At 44.7% G+C, this 14,142-nt stretch overlaps 2 protein-coding genes across 3 annotated transcripts in view; one reads left to right on the top strand and one right to left on the bottom strand.

The window, feature by feature from the left end:
• Positions 1 to 5,828, bottom strand: part of LOC128323292 (dynein light chain Tctex-type 5-like) — a 44,839-nt gene extending 39,011 nt beyond the window's left edge. Inside the window, exon 1 of the mRNA XM_053246083.1 lies at positions 5,717 to 5,828. The gene's annotated coding sequence lies outside the window, so the exon portion shown is untranslated. The remainder of the gene's footprint in view (positions 1 to 5,716) is intronic.
• Positions 1 to 11,854, top strand: part of CDCP2 (CUB domain containing protein 2) — a 59,626-nt gene extending 47,772 nt beyond the window's left edge. For both annotated transcript variants that reach the window (XM_053246076.1, XM_053246075.1), the window contains exons 6-7: positions 1,849 to 2,027; positions 10,091 to 11,854. In XM_053246076.1, the coding sequence (XP_053102051.1) occupies positions 1,849 to 2,027; positions 10,091 to 10,408 (497 nt within the window). In that variant the 3' untranslated portion in view covers positions 10,409 to 11,854. The remainder of the gene's footprint in view (positions 1 to 1,848; positions 2,028 to 10,090) is intronic.
• The last annotated feature ends 2,288 nt before the right edge of the window (positions 11,855 to 14,142 follow it).

Below are 14,142 nucleotides of genomic sequence, written 5' to 3'. Positions count from 1 at the left end.
TGTCCCCACCAAAAAAAAAAACTTTCTGTGATGAATTGGTCCACACGCTTTCCCTCTGTCTGCACTCCTGGTTGCGGAAAACAGCACAGTACAGAAGCAGATCCAAACAGGGGCGTAGCTAGCCCGCCGGTGGCCCGTGTGCGGCCACGGTGGGTGCCATGATAGCCCCGCACCCTGCGTCTGATGTCAGACGCAGGGGATAGCCACGCCCCCGCGTCTGACGTCAGACGCGGGGTGTGTGGTCTGGCTCCCGAACGGAGCCTTGAGGCTCCGTTCGGGAGAAGCAGCTTAACTGCTGAAGGGGCCATGCGGCCCCTTCAGCAGTTAAACAAAGGTGGGTGCTGCGTTCGCAGCGCAGCCCAGGAGCGGCTCTTCCCTGCAGGGAAGAGCCACTTCTGGGCTGCGTTGCAAATGCAGCACCAGTCTTAGCTCCTGAAGGGGCCGGGCGGCCCCTTCAGGAGCTAGTTAGGCTGGCGCTGCGTTCGCAGCACCAGCCAGGAGCAACTCTTCCCTGTCTTTGCAGGGAAGAGCCTCTCCTGGCTGGCGCTGCAAATGCAGTGCCAGCCTTTGTTTAGCTTTCGAAGGGGCGGCGCGGCCCCCACTCGGGAGCTAATCTCCCACCCCCACGTCTGACGTCAGATGCGGGGGGGCGTGTCAGGGCCGCTAATGGCGGCTCCTGATTGGGCACGGCTCGGGTTCTTTGAACCCGTTCGCCCAATTATAGCTACGCCCCTGGATCCAAATCTTCAGGTGAGCCTTGTTAGTCAGGCAGGCCTGCTGAATAGCAACATTCAACCTAAAAGCAAAATTTAGAAGAGCTATGACCCTTGCTCGGCTAAATGCACTTCCCACTGCAGTTTTAGAGGGGAAGTTTAAGAAATTACCATACTCAGCCCACTTATGTCCTTGTAGTTCAGGCGATATAGAAACAACTGCACACATATTACTCTATTGTACATTTCACAAGGATTTTCGAATTAATTTTATTTCTTCTTTTTTCATGGAATTTCTTGGCCACACTGATGAGTTTTATTTAGATTATTTGTCGTCAGATCTTAAAGACTCAGTGTCTTGGAATGTGGCCAAGTTCTGTTATGTCGTTTGTAAAATTCACAAAGAACTCATCATCTGATTACTGTTGGTAGCTGTTGTCTGTTTATTATTGCTGGCCAATGACCGAAATAAAGATATCTATCTATCTATCTACATAGTCTGCTGGGTAACTGCCTAAGGGGATGGCACAAGAAAGGGGTAAGCATTGACTGTGTGTTGGGGGAATGAAACATTACAGTCCAGAGCTAAAAGAGAGGCATACAGGAAGAAATTAGGTCTCATTAGAAGGTAGAAGGGAAGCAGAGTGAAACAAGGGTCAAAGTTTCAGTTGTAGGCTGGTGGAAATCTAATACAAGCTCTGGCCTAAATAGCTACAAGAGATCCACTAGGTCTCAGAAGCTGAAATAACTATTGTAGATTGGAGCAAGGCTGGTTGGGAACAAAGGGAGGAAAGAGAACAACATGTTAATATTTCACCTTGGTTGTCATCTGTGGGTGGGATATGTGTGGACCAGGGCTGGAACTACATGGCCGAGTGTGCAGGCTGGGATGAGTTTAGCCTCACAGCTTCTAGGTTTGGGTCAAATAGTGGTTGAATCATTTCCATATAGGACTCAAGGGCACAAAGCATTGACTTCCCTCTAGATAGTGCTATGCCAGGCCCAACAAACTATGACTGGCTAAGGTAGTTTGATCCTTTGCACAGCTCTGGAAATGCCGGCCACTGGCTGTTTGTCATTAATTTGCTGTGATTTCAGAGAAGATTCTTGCTTTGTTTTGTTTCCCCTTTCACAGTTGTCCCCATGAATGTTAGCTGCACACGGACGGAGTTTCAGATCCAGATTCCCACACAGTCACTTGTCCAGCTGGAGCGAAATAAGATATATTTAGGGATGCAGTCCTGCCCTGCCCAAGTGGTTGGCTTGAACTTTAGGATACATGCAAGGTTTGAAAGCTGTGGTACAGAACCGCAGGTAAGTAACCTGCGTAAGAATGCTAGAATTTTATTTATAAGTGTTGTGCTCAGTTGAGGGATGAACTACACAGGCCCCATACCCAGAAGCAACTGTGGTAGGTAGCAGAAGCACAATATTTATTTATCATATTTTTATCCCATCTTTCAGATAAAAACCTCCCAGGTTGACTTACAAAGTTAAAAAAATAAGAATGCAAACACCATAAAATAATAAAAGCAGAAGCAGCAGAATTTTTTTTTAAAAGCCAGTAAAAGCCACATTAAAAAGCCTGGGCAAATAAAAAGGATTTCATCTGGTGCCAAAATGAATATAGACTTTGTGCCTGGCAAACCTCTCTAGGGAGTACATCCCACCCCATGACATTCCTGCTCTGTGAAACCACCCTCTCAAGGTCCCCACATGCCACACCCAAGAGAGGACAGAAAACAAGAGCAGGGTCCCCAAAACACAAATCAACATCTAGGCAGGTTGACACAGGAGCCACCAATTAATCAGTTTGGCCCTGGATTTGGAGCTATCATTGGAGCATCTGCTGCTTGAGAAAGTATTCCAAAGGCCTGGTTAATATATTCCAAAGGCCTTGTTAATGAGGGCCCCTTGCTGCTGACCTTTTGCTTTGATTGTGCTACTCTTAAGTTGTTAGTATTAAGAAACTGTAAAGACAGCACATAGCTGTAACATTTAACTAATTAGTGAAAATGCGGAAACCCATTCACACGCACACACCACATTATCTTATGTAACTTTCTTATGATGCTGGATAGGCTATGGGTGGCATAGCTGAAGAGATGGAAAGGACTATTTGAGGTGTGTCACCTCCTAACACAGGTTAACTTTCCTGACCCAGAGACATGGCCACATCTGCATGTAACGTGAAACTGCTGTTAAATGGAACAGAAATTTGAATTTGTGAATGTCCAAATGTAGCAAAAACGGCCTGCGGTTTCCCTTGTCAAACTCCAATTTGAAACTTCGGTTTGTAATGAGTTTTGCCTCTGCAACCTTGGGTTTTTCGGTGGCAGAGAGTTATGTCCGAAGGCGGACGCTGTCATAACTGCGGTTTTGTGCAGTTTCTGGAATTGTAATCATAGAGAGGGCGGCCTAGACCGGACCAGGATTGTGCCTGCTCCATGCCTGTGGCACTTCTTGCTGGCCGCCTTCTGAGCACTTGCCTCTTCCCCTATCTCTTGATCCAATAAAGCAGTTGCCCAGCAACAGGGACACTGGAACGTTCCATCCCAAACTTTAAAGCCTGTCAAATGGGAAAGTCACACAGAGGCATGCCTTCTTCTCACTTGTCCCTTGTCCCCCTGTCCTGGCAGTCAGGAGAGGAAGGGGGAAGGATAGCAAGATGGGCACTATGTGCTTAACTTTCAGAAAATGAAGTGATCAAGATGTATGTTCACAAGCACATGCAGTCACAGGGAACTGCAGGGCAACCCCAAGCCACTAGCTTGGATGGCTTTAAAAGGGGCTCAGACAAATTCATGGAGGACAGGTCTGTCAATGGCTACTAGTCTGGTGGCTATAAGCCACCTCCAGCCTCAGAGGCATGATGCCACTAAATATTAGTTTCAGGCGAGCAACAGCAGGAAAGAGGGAATGCCCTCACCTCTTGCTTGTGGGCTTCCCAGAGGCATCTGGTGGGCCACTGCGTGAGACAAGATGCTGGACTAGATAGGCCTTGAGCCTATCTTATCTTGTTCTTATGTTCTTAGAATCCTGGGAGAGGAGCATATGGCAATACCAGGGGTCAGGTTTAAAGGGCAGCCTCAACCAGGAATTATTGAATGGCTCTGATCTATTTTTTCCAAAGACAACTGGGGCTCCCCTCTCCCACAATTCCCCATGGTGGCAGATCTGCATATGCCACAACGTCAGTCCGAACCCAGGAAATCTGAATGAGAGTAAAGAACAGTCTGGAGACCCAAGCACTACAGAGCTTCCTGGGATGTGGCTTTGGTGGACCAGGAAGAGGGTGGGGCTTCCCTGCCCTGAATATGGAGGTTGCCGGACTGTGGTTGGGCAAACGTCTGCAATACGATTAACAGTTAGAAAAATTAACCACAGATTCAGCAACCTCCAGTTTCACGTTATGTGCAAATGCGGCCTGTGTTTGGGTGAGGGCTAGCAGACATAATATGGCTGGCCCCTACCAATTCCTCTTCCTTCTTCCAATTTGATCCCAGATCACGACCGCTAGTAGGCTCTTACTATTTGTCCAAAGCAGAGGTGGACTTTAGGTGGCTTGGGTGCTACTGGTAACTTCCCCACTTATCTGAAGATGGATAAGAGTTCTCCATGTTGTTTGGGCTTGCCCCCTCCCTTCCCTTCCTGCCAATAGTGCAAATATTACCAGCTGGCTGAGTGGGGGCATGACTAAAACATTTTAAACCTCTTTCTCTTCAGGTGCTCAGGGTTGCTGATTAATTTCTCTGATTCATTACTCCCTGTTTTCTTTCCCCACAAAGCTGGCTGCCCTGCAACAAAATTCTCCTGCAATTCAGGGGGGTTTATGTTTAAAATCCATTATTCTGAAGACATAGATTTGTGTATAAGCTGCCATTTTGCATCTGGCTTCACTTCCTCAAGCTTCCATTTTGTGCTGGTAGCTTCCAAAGCCTTGTCTGCTTTTGTCTGCTTTTTTTTTCTATAATAAAGAACTTATCTTTATTATATTCCTGAAATGAGTGGTCTGTGAATTGATGCCTGGGTGAAAGTTTGTAATGCAAATGTGGTTTTCTTTTGGTTGTTATTAATTGTGTCCCATGCTATATTCAAGCATAAATCAATAGTCCATGTAATTCAGTTTTATTCTAAGACAGAAGCGCGCGCACACACATACACGGTATAGTGGTTTTTTTCTAAAATAAGTCATCATGACAAGAATATATACTCACTGCTTCATATGGGAACATAAGCCCTTTCCTAAGCAAAATTCTTCCAGATGTGTGCTAAATTATCCACAAGTTGCAGAAGGAAAAATGGAGAGTGATCAGATCTCCTTTTTTTTTTTAGTAACATAAAAGCAGTGGGGATGAGGACTGGATTGAGGCAGCAGCACTGTGGGAAGGAAAATAACCTAACAAGAATAGCTCCCTCTGAAATAGCAGTCCCAATGGGACACTGGGGTCAGTCCCAATGGGGGTGGGGAATACAGGTTCAATACAATGGGCCAAAAACTAGCTTCAGATGATATTTTGACTGAGAAAATGTTGTAAAGCAGGAAAGATTAAACCCTGAGTGCCTCTGCCCTGATCCAATTTTATCACACCTACACACTTTATTTAAAATAAAATCTTGGAAATTTCAGTCATGGAATGACAAAATCACGTCTAGTTTAAACCCTGGATTAAATTTATCAAAGGCCACATCGACCTGGCCTGAGCCCCACTGGTGCCTGAGCTGCCACCCTCATATTCATGGTATGCAAAGTGTGCAACAGAAGAATTGTTCAGGGCTCTTGTCAGAAAATTTCAGGAGCCTACCCTACTTCAGGGTCACGGAGGATCTCCACCCTGAGATGGTACACTTTGTTTATCATGGAGGAATTTCCCTGCACACAACCAAACCAACCTTCTTTCTCCACTTACCCAAACAGAGCTTTCTCCTCCTCCCACAGCCCCCACAACCTCTCTCCTCATGCTAACATAATACACCCCAACACCCCTTCCCCTCCTTTTTACCTTGTGGTGGCAACAAGTGCCACTGCTGATTACTGGCTGCTGCTTTCCTGGAAGTTATTCGCACATGACTTCATGCTGCGGGGTAAAAGTTGAGCTTCGAACCCTCAACACTTCGAACCCCTCCCCTCTGCTCTCGGTTTTTGTTTTTACAAGTTCGCATGGCATGCCTCTGTGTTTTCCTTCTAGCCAATGGGGGGAAGGGAGAGATTACTAAAGAGCTACATCTGCATTTCAAAGACAGTATCCCTCTTATCATGCTAATGGTTCTACCTCAGTGCCTATTTGCTCAGGTGTTTTCAGAAAAAGTAGCTTAAAACCAGCATTTAAAAAACCTGGAAATACCTCGAGATAAGCTAGAATTCGCAAGACAAAGCCCGACTTGTGTGTGGAGTGGGTCCACGGATCTTGAAGGGACTTTGGGGTAAGTTTGGCTGGTGTGTGAATGCACACACTATCTCCCGAAGGAGATTTGGGGTAGAAGCCCTGTCTGTAAGGCCTCCTGCTCTCCCCGACTTCCTGTTGCTCCATTCTCCGCCCTCTATATTTAAAAATGCCAAGGAGAGTGGGGAGATTGGCAGCAGCAGGGCAGGCAAGGCAAAGAAAAGTCCAGTAGGGGGCAGTGGCAGCCAGAGCACCGCCTCTACCTCTGCAGCATCCAGTCTGCCACCAGAGGCCACTGCCTCACCACACCACCACAACTAATTGGCAGGCTGGTCCTGAGGCCAAATGATAGCACAGAACACACAAAAAACCCTGAAAAGCTTGGTTCCTAGGCAGAACATCAAATCACTCAGCCATAAGCTTGAGTGTCAAAGCTGCTAAACATTCAAACCCCTAATGAGAATCTTCTTGAGAAATGTAAATTTCTTTATTTCTTTATTTGCTGCTATATACATATGGCTTTTCACCAAAAAGTTCCCAAAGTGTTTTACATAGCAAAGTAATGAGAAAATAGTCCCCTTTCCAAAATGTGACTCACAATCTAAGAAGAAACACAAGAGAGACACTATCAACAGCCATTAGAGAGATGATATGCTGGATTGAATAGGGATGGTTGCTCTCCCCCTGCTAAATCTGAAAGAGCCACCACTCTGAAATATGCCTCGTTGCCTAAGTAGCAGGGGTATTGCTTGAGAATGCCAGATAACGTGTGAATTATTCAGAGTATTTTCATACATATTCTTTTCTAAATCACGGCGGTTGGGTCGAGCTTCTTCATGTCCCAGTTTTTAAAGGTCATCATCAGAGAATCTTCAGACATAAGAACTGCCTGGCCACTTTTATGGCACTGTTTTGTGATTCCACCTCTTTTAAAAATTCAATGCACTTCTTTTAAAAATTCAGTTAGAACAATTGCCTAATAACCATATGTGAATATTGCACATATTCACATCTAACCTGCGCTATAATTTTTGATAACTGATTGCACAGGTTAGATATATAAGTGTCTTGACAGGTTGTTAATCCAATTTTGCTTTTCTGATTTTGTAGAGTTTGAGAACTACTTTTTCTATCACCAGATCCGTTAGCTTCCTTTGTGCACCATTCTCTCTTTGAGAAGAAAAGCTCTACAAGAATTTTAATGCATGTCCTGTTAAAGGCATACATTGATTGACTGATAGTCTATGCTTGGGAAGGGTATAGGATACCTTTAAAATGAAAAGTTATTCACCAGCTGAGAGTAGCTCATAATCAGGCCACTCACATTGATTTTCTTTCTGTCTGCTCTGCATCCATAGCATATGCAAGTCAAATGGAAACTTATGCATCTCTTCCACTCAAATATAAAACAACTAGCTGGGCCAGGCGCTGAACATCTATGCCTCTAGTTCGCCGTCCCTCACCCCATGGCCCACTGTCATCACCGTCTTCTTCCCCACCCGCCTGCCTCCACCACACCTCTCTCCATCTGCCAGCCAGCCAGCCTCCGCCACCATTCCCCCACCCGGTGCTTCCCTCGCCCAACTGCCTCCCGGCTGCTACTTCCCCCGCCCACCCACTGCCACCATTTTCTGCCCGGCTGCCCTCTTTCCCTGCCAGCCGGCCAGCCAACCACCACCACCGCCATTCGCTGCCGTTTTGTTTCCCCACTGGCCAGCCAGCCAATGCCACCATTTTCTTCCCTCCCGCCCGTCCAGCAGGTGCTCGTGAACTCTCACAAGAGCTGCCACACATGGGATTAGTGATGGGTATGCCATATATATATATATATATATATATATACACACACACACACACACACATACACAGAGAGAGAGAGAGAGAGAGAGAGAGAGAATGTCACAGCAGAAATCCACATGGCCCACTCTGCTTTATTAAAGGGGTGTTCTGGTTTGATCTGCAAAAATCCTGGATCTATCCTGCCATGAAAATTTACTTTGACCCTGTAAAGCAGAAAATGGGTTGTCTTTTCCTCCTATGCCACTTACACTGGTTACCAGTCTGTTTCCAGCCCTAATTTAAAATGCTGGTTATAAACATCAAAGTTCTTTACTGTCTTAGGAACTGCCTGTGCCCATATGAACCTCTAATCAAGTTTTAAGATCTGTATCTCAACTGTGCTGGCACTAGGTCCACATGGGTCCTTGGTCAAGTCCTGTCCCTCTATCCCTTAGCAGCATGGGGTGGGGGAGCTGCTTTGGTGGCCGCCATCTTTGTTTGCCACTAATGAAGTGTGCTCCTCCTCATTGCTGAATCTAATGGCACAACAGCAGGGATGAACATATTGCATATAGCTAAACAAAGATGGTGGCCCAGCAATGCAGCTACTGAAAAGTGCTCTGGGCCACCACTGCTGGTGAGATAAGCCCCCATAAGAGTTTGGGAGAGGTTTACCTTGGGGATGAAGACAGCAGCAGGAGCTCAGAGAGCTTGTTAGCAGGCAATGTCTTTTTTTAACCAGGACCTTTTATGGTCCTGGGTCCGGGGCCAGTCCCCCAGTTGACCACTTCCTGGTGCCAGTCGTGCATCCAGGCCCTGTTCTCTGGCCTGCCATTTATGCAAATACCTTTGCTGGAAAGCACAGAGAGGGCCTTTTCAGTGATGGAGCTAATTTTGAGGAATTTCCTCCCTGGAGGCTTTATGCACTACTTTTCTACCCCAAATCTCCTTTGGGATTCTACTTTACTTTTCTACCCTGAATCTCCTTCGGGAGAGAGTGTGTGTGTTCACACACCAGCCAAACTTACCCTGAAGTCCCTTTGAGATCCTTGGACCCACTCCACACACAAGTTGGACTTTGAAGAGAGCTGGTCTTGTGGTAGCAGGCATGATTTCCCCCTTAGCTAAACAGGGTCTGCCCTGGTTGCATTTGAATGGGAGATCACATGTGACCACTGTAAGATATTCCCTTTAGGAGACAGAGCTGCTCTGGGAAGAGCAGAAGGTTCCAAGTTCGCTCCCTGGCTTCTCCAAGATAGGGCTGAGAGAGATTGCTGCCTGCAACCTTGGAGAAGCCGCTGCCGGTCTGTGTAGATAATTCTGAGCTAGATAGACCAATAGTCTGACTCAGTATATGGCAGCTTCCTATGTTCCTATGTCTTGCGAATTCTAGCTTATCTTGAGGTATTTCCAGGATTTTAAAATGCTGGTTTTAAGCTAATTTTTCTAAAAATGCCTGAGTAAATAGGGAGAGGCACTGACGTAGAATCAGTGCCTCCAGAGCATGAAGCCAGGTGCAAATAACTCCCTGGGGAGCTTTGTCAAGTTCCAACACTGGCTTCTGTTAAGCATTGTTTGCACTTGTGCATCCTTGCTCTGTATGTCAGAATGTAATTCTTTTATTTTAAAAAAGTTAAAGATTAAAACTAAAATTCATACCTCACAGTATCAACCCAAATCAGTCTCACTGCTTTGGAAGATGTACTATAGAAAAAGACAAGTTTCAGATATGTTGTTTTAGATATCTTGGAGAAGATACAGGAAATAATCAGATATGCTCTCACTTGTACCCCAAAGGTGGTACCATCTGAATATTTGAAGGATGATGTTATATCTGATTATTTGCAACTGGTTCTTTGTTTATGAATTGCAGCTAGACTTTGTGCTGCTTTTGTTTGGAAATTTCTTTTCAGTTCAGCATTGCTTGATTGGTACAAATTTATCTAGGATATCGCTCTGTTAATGTAATTAATTTAATATAGGCAAGCAAAGGAGAATGAGGACTTTGATAAATTAGTAAGAAATCAGATTTTATAAACCACTGGATCACAAATCTCAGGACAATGTCTGTTGATATGTCTTGTTTGCATTGCTTGTTAGCTATAATTTTGTTCTTTAAAATTAGTTACTTTTTTGGTAGTTTGAATTTTTTTTAAAAAGACATGGGTTACAGATTAAAATAAAGCTTTCCCTTTTCAAAACTTTTTCTTGTAGAAAAGAAACAACACGTCTGTGATCGTCAGTATCCTGTATATTGACTTTTCAGATGGAAATCAGGAGGACATTCACCAATATGAAGTGCAGTGTGAGCCCAAAAGGAAAGAGGCCTCTGTGAATCTTATCTCTGGCTCCGACCCATACAGACTGAACCAGTATGCTGAGAATCTGGTAGAATCCCAACAGCAGGATGCAGAGGCAGCAGAAGCCTATGAAAGCAAAAGCCAGGACACTAGTGACATTGTCTTCATCAGCATCTGTATTCTTGCTGGGGTTCTTATGGTGATTGCTATTGTTGGGTTAGTCTTGCTATAGGATGCCATTCTCTAGCCATGATCAGTCACCAGCTATTAAAGCCTCTGTGCCTGCACTCCCATCTTGTCTGCACTCCTTCCATACAAACGACCCAAATGCACATATGAGTGGCAGCTTGTTCAAGGGGCAGATTAAGTGGCTGTTTACAGTGGCCGCTCACTGCATGACTGTCAGATTGGCCTGTTCCCCTGCTAACCTGGATCTGAATGAAATTCTGAACTTTTGCTCAGAAATCCACACCTTCACCCTTCGTGTGTATACTGTCAGCTGAGCTCATCCCTTGTTGTCCTAGTATTAATTTTTGTAATTTTATGTGCTTCCTTTTCTCGGGATTGTGGGCTTGGTTTGTTTTAATAATGCAGAATGTGTACAGTTACTCCAATCCACTCCTGTTTTCATACACATCAATAACTTGGCTGCAATATGAGGAAAAGGTATGTATGGGGAAGAGGAGAAATAAGTTCAGTATATTGCAGCAGTGAAAGGGGGAAAGGCAAACTCTAGTTTAGATATTACTAGGAAGGCGCTTGAAAATAAAATAGTAACATATACCACTATTACAGAAACCTATGTTGCTTCTGCATTTAGAACACTGGCTGACATCCAAATGAATGAAACACTGGTACAGCGACAGGCTGGTACAGCCCAAAGGGGCATATTTTTGGGAGCCACAATTATCTTTAGAGGGAATGGGAGATCAACCAGTATCATGCCTCCCCACTAGAACCAGCACTCAGTCTGGATATCAGCCACTGCGTGTAGTTCTGTTGCCACATTTCTAGAAGGTTTCATAGAGCTGGAAAATATATAGAAAGGAGCAACTAAAATTATTAGGGAGGATGAAGCATCTTCCCTATGGAGAAAGGCTTATGAAGCCCGGAGCATTTCAGTTTAGAAAAATAGATATCTACGATGGGGCATGACTTTTCCACTGCTCTTTAACCCTTTTGACTGTATGAAGAAACCTCTTTGAAAAGGGATCATGTGGCTTAAGCAGTACTGGAAAAATCACAGCAGTCTGTAGGAGACAACAGAAGTATTATGCTCCCTTAGCATCTTGCCAGCCAATAATCCAGAGGGATGGATTAGGAGCCATGGGTTGGTAGCTCATATGCCTCCAGGAACGCATACAGCTTTTTTCATGCTACACCATGCATTTTGGATTAGAAATCAGCTCCTGACAAAATGACAAAGCAGTCCTTAAACAATCCTGTTCTAGAATTCCATTCTGCAAGGGAAACACATAAAAAACAATTCTTCCCTTTACTAACAAATGATTTTGCATTTTTCTGGAGTCACTTCTGAACAATCTAGTGTTTGTTTCCATGTACAACTATAAGTCAAATTTCACTAAGCTTGGAACAAGTCTGAAGTATTGTTTTTAAAGCCATACGTTCATGAACACAAAATACCTGGAACCCAAAGAACTACTGAAGGGATGATGTAGGGATGTGCATGAACTGAGATTAGTGCAAAGGTTTAGAGCCAAACCGGTTCAGACAAGGTCGGAACCGGTTCGGCAGCAGCGCCACCAGGGGAGTGGCGAGCGGGATCTATAAAAAGGAAGAAAGCAGGTCCTTACTTGCTCTCCAACACTGCATACAGCAGTCCCTCTTGCCCTCCTCCTTGTTAAAGATCCCGCTTGCCACTCCCCTCGCTTTGGTGGTGTCGAACCGGTTCAGACCTTGTCCGAACTGGTTTGGCTCTGAACCTGTGCACAAACTTCGGTTTGTGTACATCCCTGCAAGCAATTGTTTCCTGGATTCTTGGCATATCTGCACCTAGCACAGACACATTAATCCTTCTAGTGTTACCGTTTTCATTGTGATTTTGCCCTGCATGGATACTGCCGAAAGTGGAAATATATAACATCAAAACTGAGCTTCAGGAGTCATCTTTGTCTAACAGTCAAATTGTGTGAATCACAATTATCTGATTATATATTAAAAATATATATTTTAAAAATACAAGATAACTAATGAGAAATTCATCATGTTCTACTAGTGCTAGCCACAATACCTATTTGAGCAAGTCAGTGTCACTTGAGACAAGAGACAGCTTGCAAGGCTTCCACCTCTATTTATCAAGTTGCACATATAATGCTTTGAACGCTCAGAGTCTCTGTTGCTTGATATTTTGGACCAAAGCATCAGCAAATCAATATGTGTTGTCCCAAAGTAATGGGCCTCACCCATTGCATTAGGAGAGTGCTCAGTTTGGATTGCTGACCTGTGATCATTGTGGAGAACATTCCCGTTCTGCTCTTTGAAATGCTGTACCACAGAACATTTCCAGTACAGGGCAGAATGTGCTGGACAGGAGCACATAAACATGGCAGGATTTGTGTAAACCTGCCTAGATGTGTGAATGGCAGCAGAGAATAATGCATTGTTATAGGACAAAAGCATGGCACACTCCAGTAATATACAGTATCCTTTTATCGTGGCTATGTCAGTCAAAACAATAAGGCTTTTCATATGAGCAGCCCAGCCCAGCCCGAGCTAGGCTGCTCGTGTGCAGTGCCGGGATCTGTGAGGATCCCAGCGCTGCCTGCCTGCCTAACCCTGCTTTGAACCCCAGTCTTTAGACAGGGTTAAGAACGTGAGCGCGCCCTTAACCCCAGCACTGGGGTCATGTGGGTGCTAGGCTAAGTGCAGCCTGAGCATGCACAAAGTCGGGTACCTAGAGCGCCAGACTCCTGGAGGTATCCCCCTATGCACCATGCTCATTGCATGGTGCATTGTGAGACACTGGAGACCAGGATCCTCAGATGCTCCAGATTGTCTGGTTGCGGGTGGTAAGTTCTACCACAGCATTCCCCTTAAAACAATATTCTTCTCTTTTTGCTTGTAAAGTTTGCTCCAGTGCATTCATTTTACATCACAGAGGATGAGATCTATGGGTCTGTGTGGGAAGTTTCATGAATAGCTGACTTTGCTCTTGATCCCACAGGTTTAGCTGCTGAGCCACCTCAAAATAAACCTTGTGTCCAAACATGGTTCTGGTCTCCATGCTGGAAGATATTTCCTTGAGTAATAACCTTTTAAAGAAAAATTCTCCTTGAAAGCAGAATCCAGCAGAATCTATCATCATCATCAATCATCATCAGGAGGGCTTATGACAATCTACACACGTCAGACAGTGCTATGCCAAGCTGCTTCTGGGATTCTTGGTGTACTTCTGGCTCATGTGTATACATGATAGTTTTCATGATGGGAGTGTGTTGTCTTCTACTGCACTGCTGTGAACAAAATCTATAATAGCAAAAGTGTTTCTTAACAGCAATAGGAATAGCCTTAGGCATTTGCATTAAATCCAGGGGTTCTTTTAAGCTAGTCTGGCTTGTTGTTTTTTTTAACCAATCATGTTCAAACTCTTCTTAATTCTCTCTCCAGCTTCCTTCTCTCCCTGACCTTGAATCTACTTGAGCATGTGGCCCATACTGAGTGCTGTCGCTTTTTAGCCTCAAAGTCACTTGCCTTTTTCCTGTTCCACTCCACTGAAACTGCAAAAGTTTCCAGTTACCATTCTGATACACAAATGAGGATTAAGCCTACAAACCTTTGCACACTTATTTCACTCAGTGAGACTGACTTCTGTGTAAACCAACCATGCATAGGACAGGGCTGGAAGATAACATTAAAAAGTACCCAAAGAAAATTATTTTCAGCTCACTAAGCAAGCCATACATTTTGTGGTCTGCAAATAGGCAGTTTAAGGAACTGTCCAGTGGT

Source organism: Hemicordylus capensis, chromosome 4 (genome assembly GCF_027244095.1).
Source record: "Hemicordylus capensis ecotype Gifberg chromosome 4, rHemCap1.1.pri, whole genome shotgun sequence".
Lineage (NCBI taxonomy): Eukaryota > Metazoa > Chordata > Lepidosauria > Squamata > Cordylidae > Hemicordylus > Hemicordylus capensis.
Note: the sequence above shows the minus strand (reverse complement) of the source record. Positions and strands in the feature narration are given on the sequence as shown.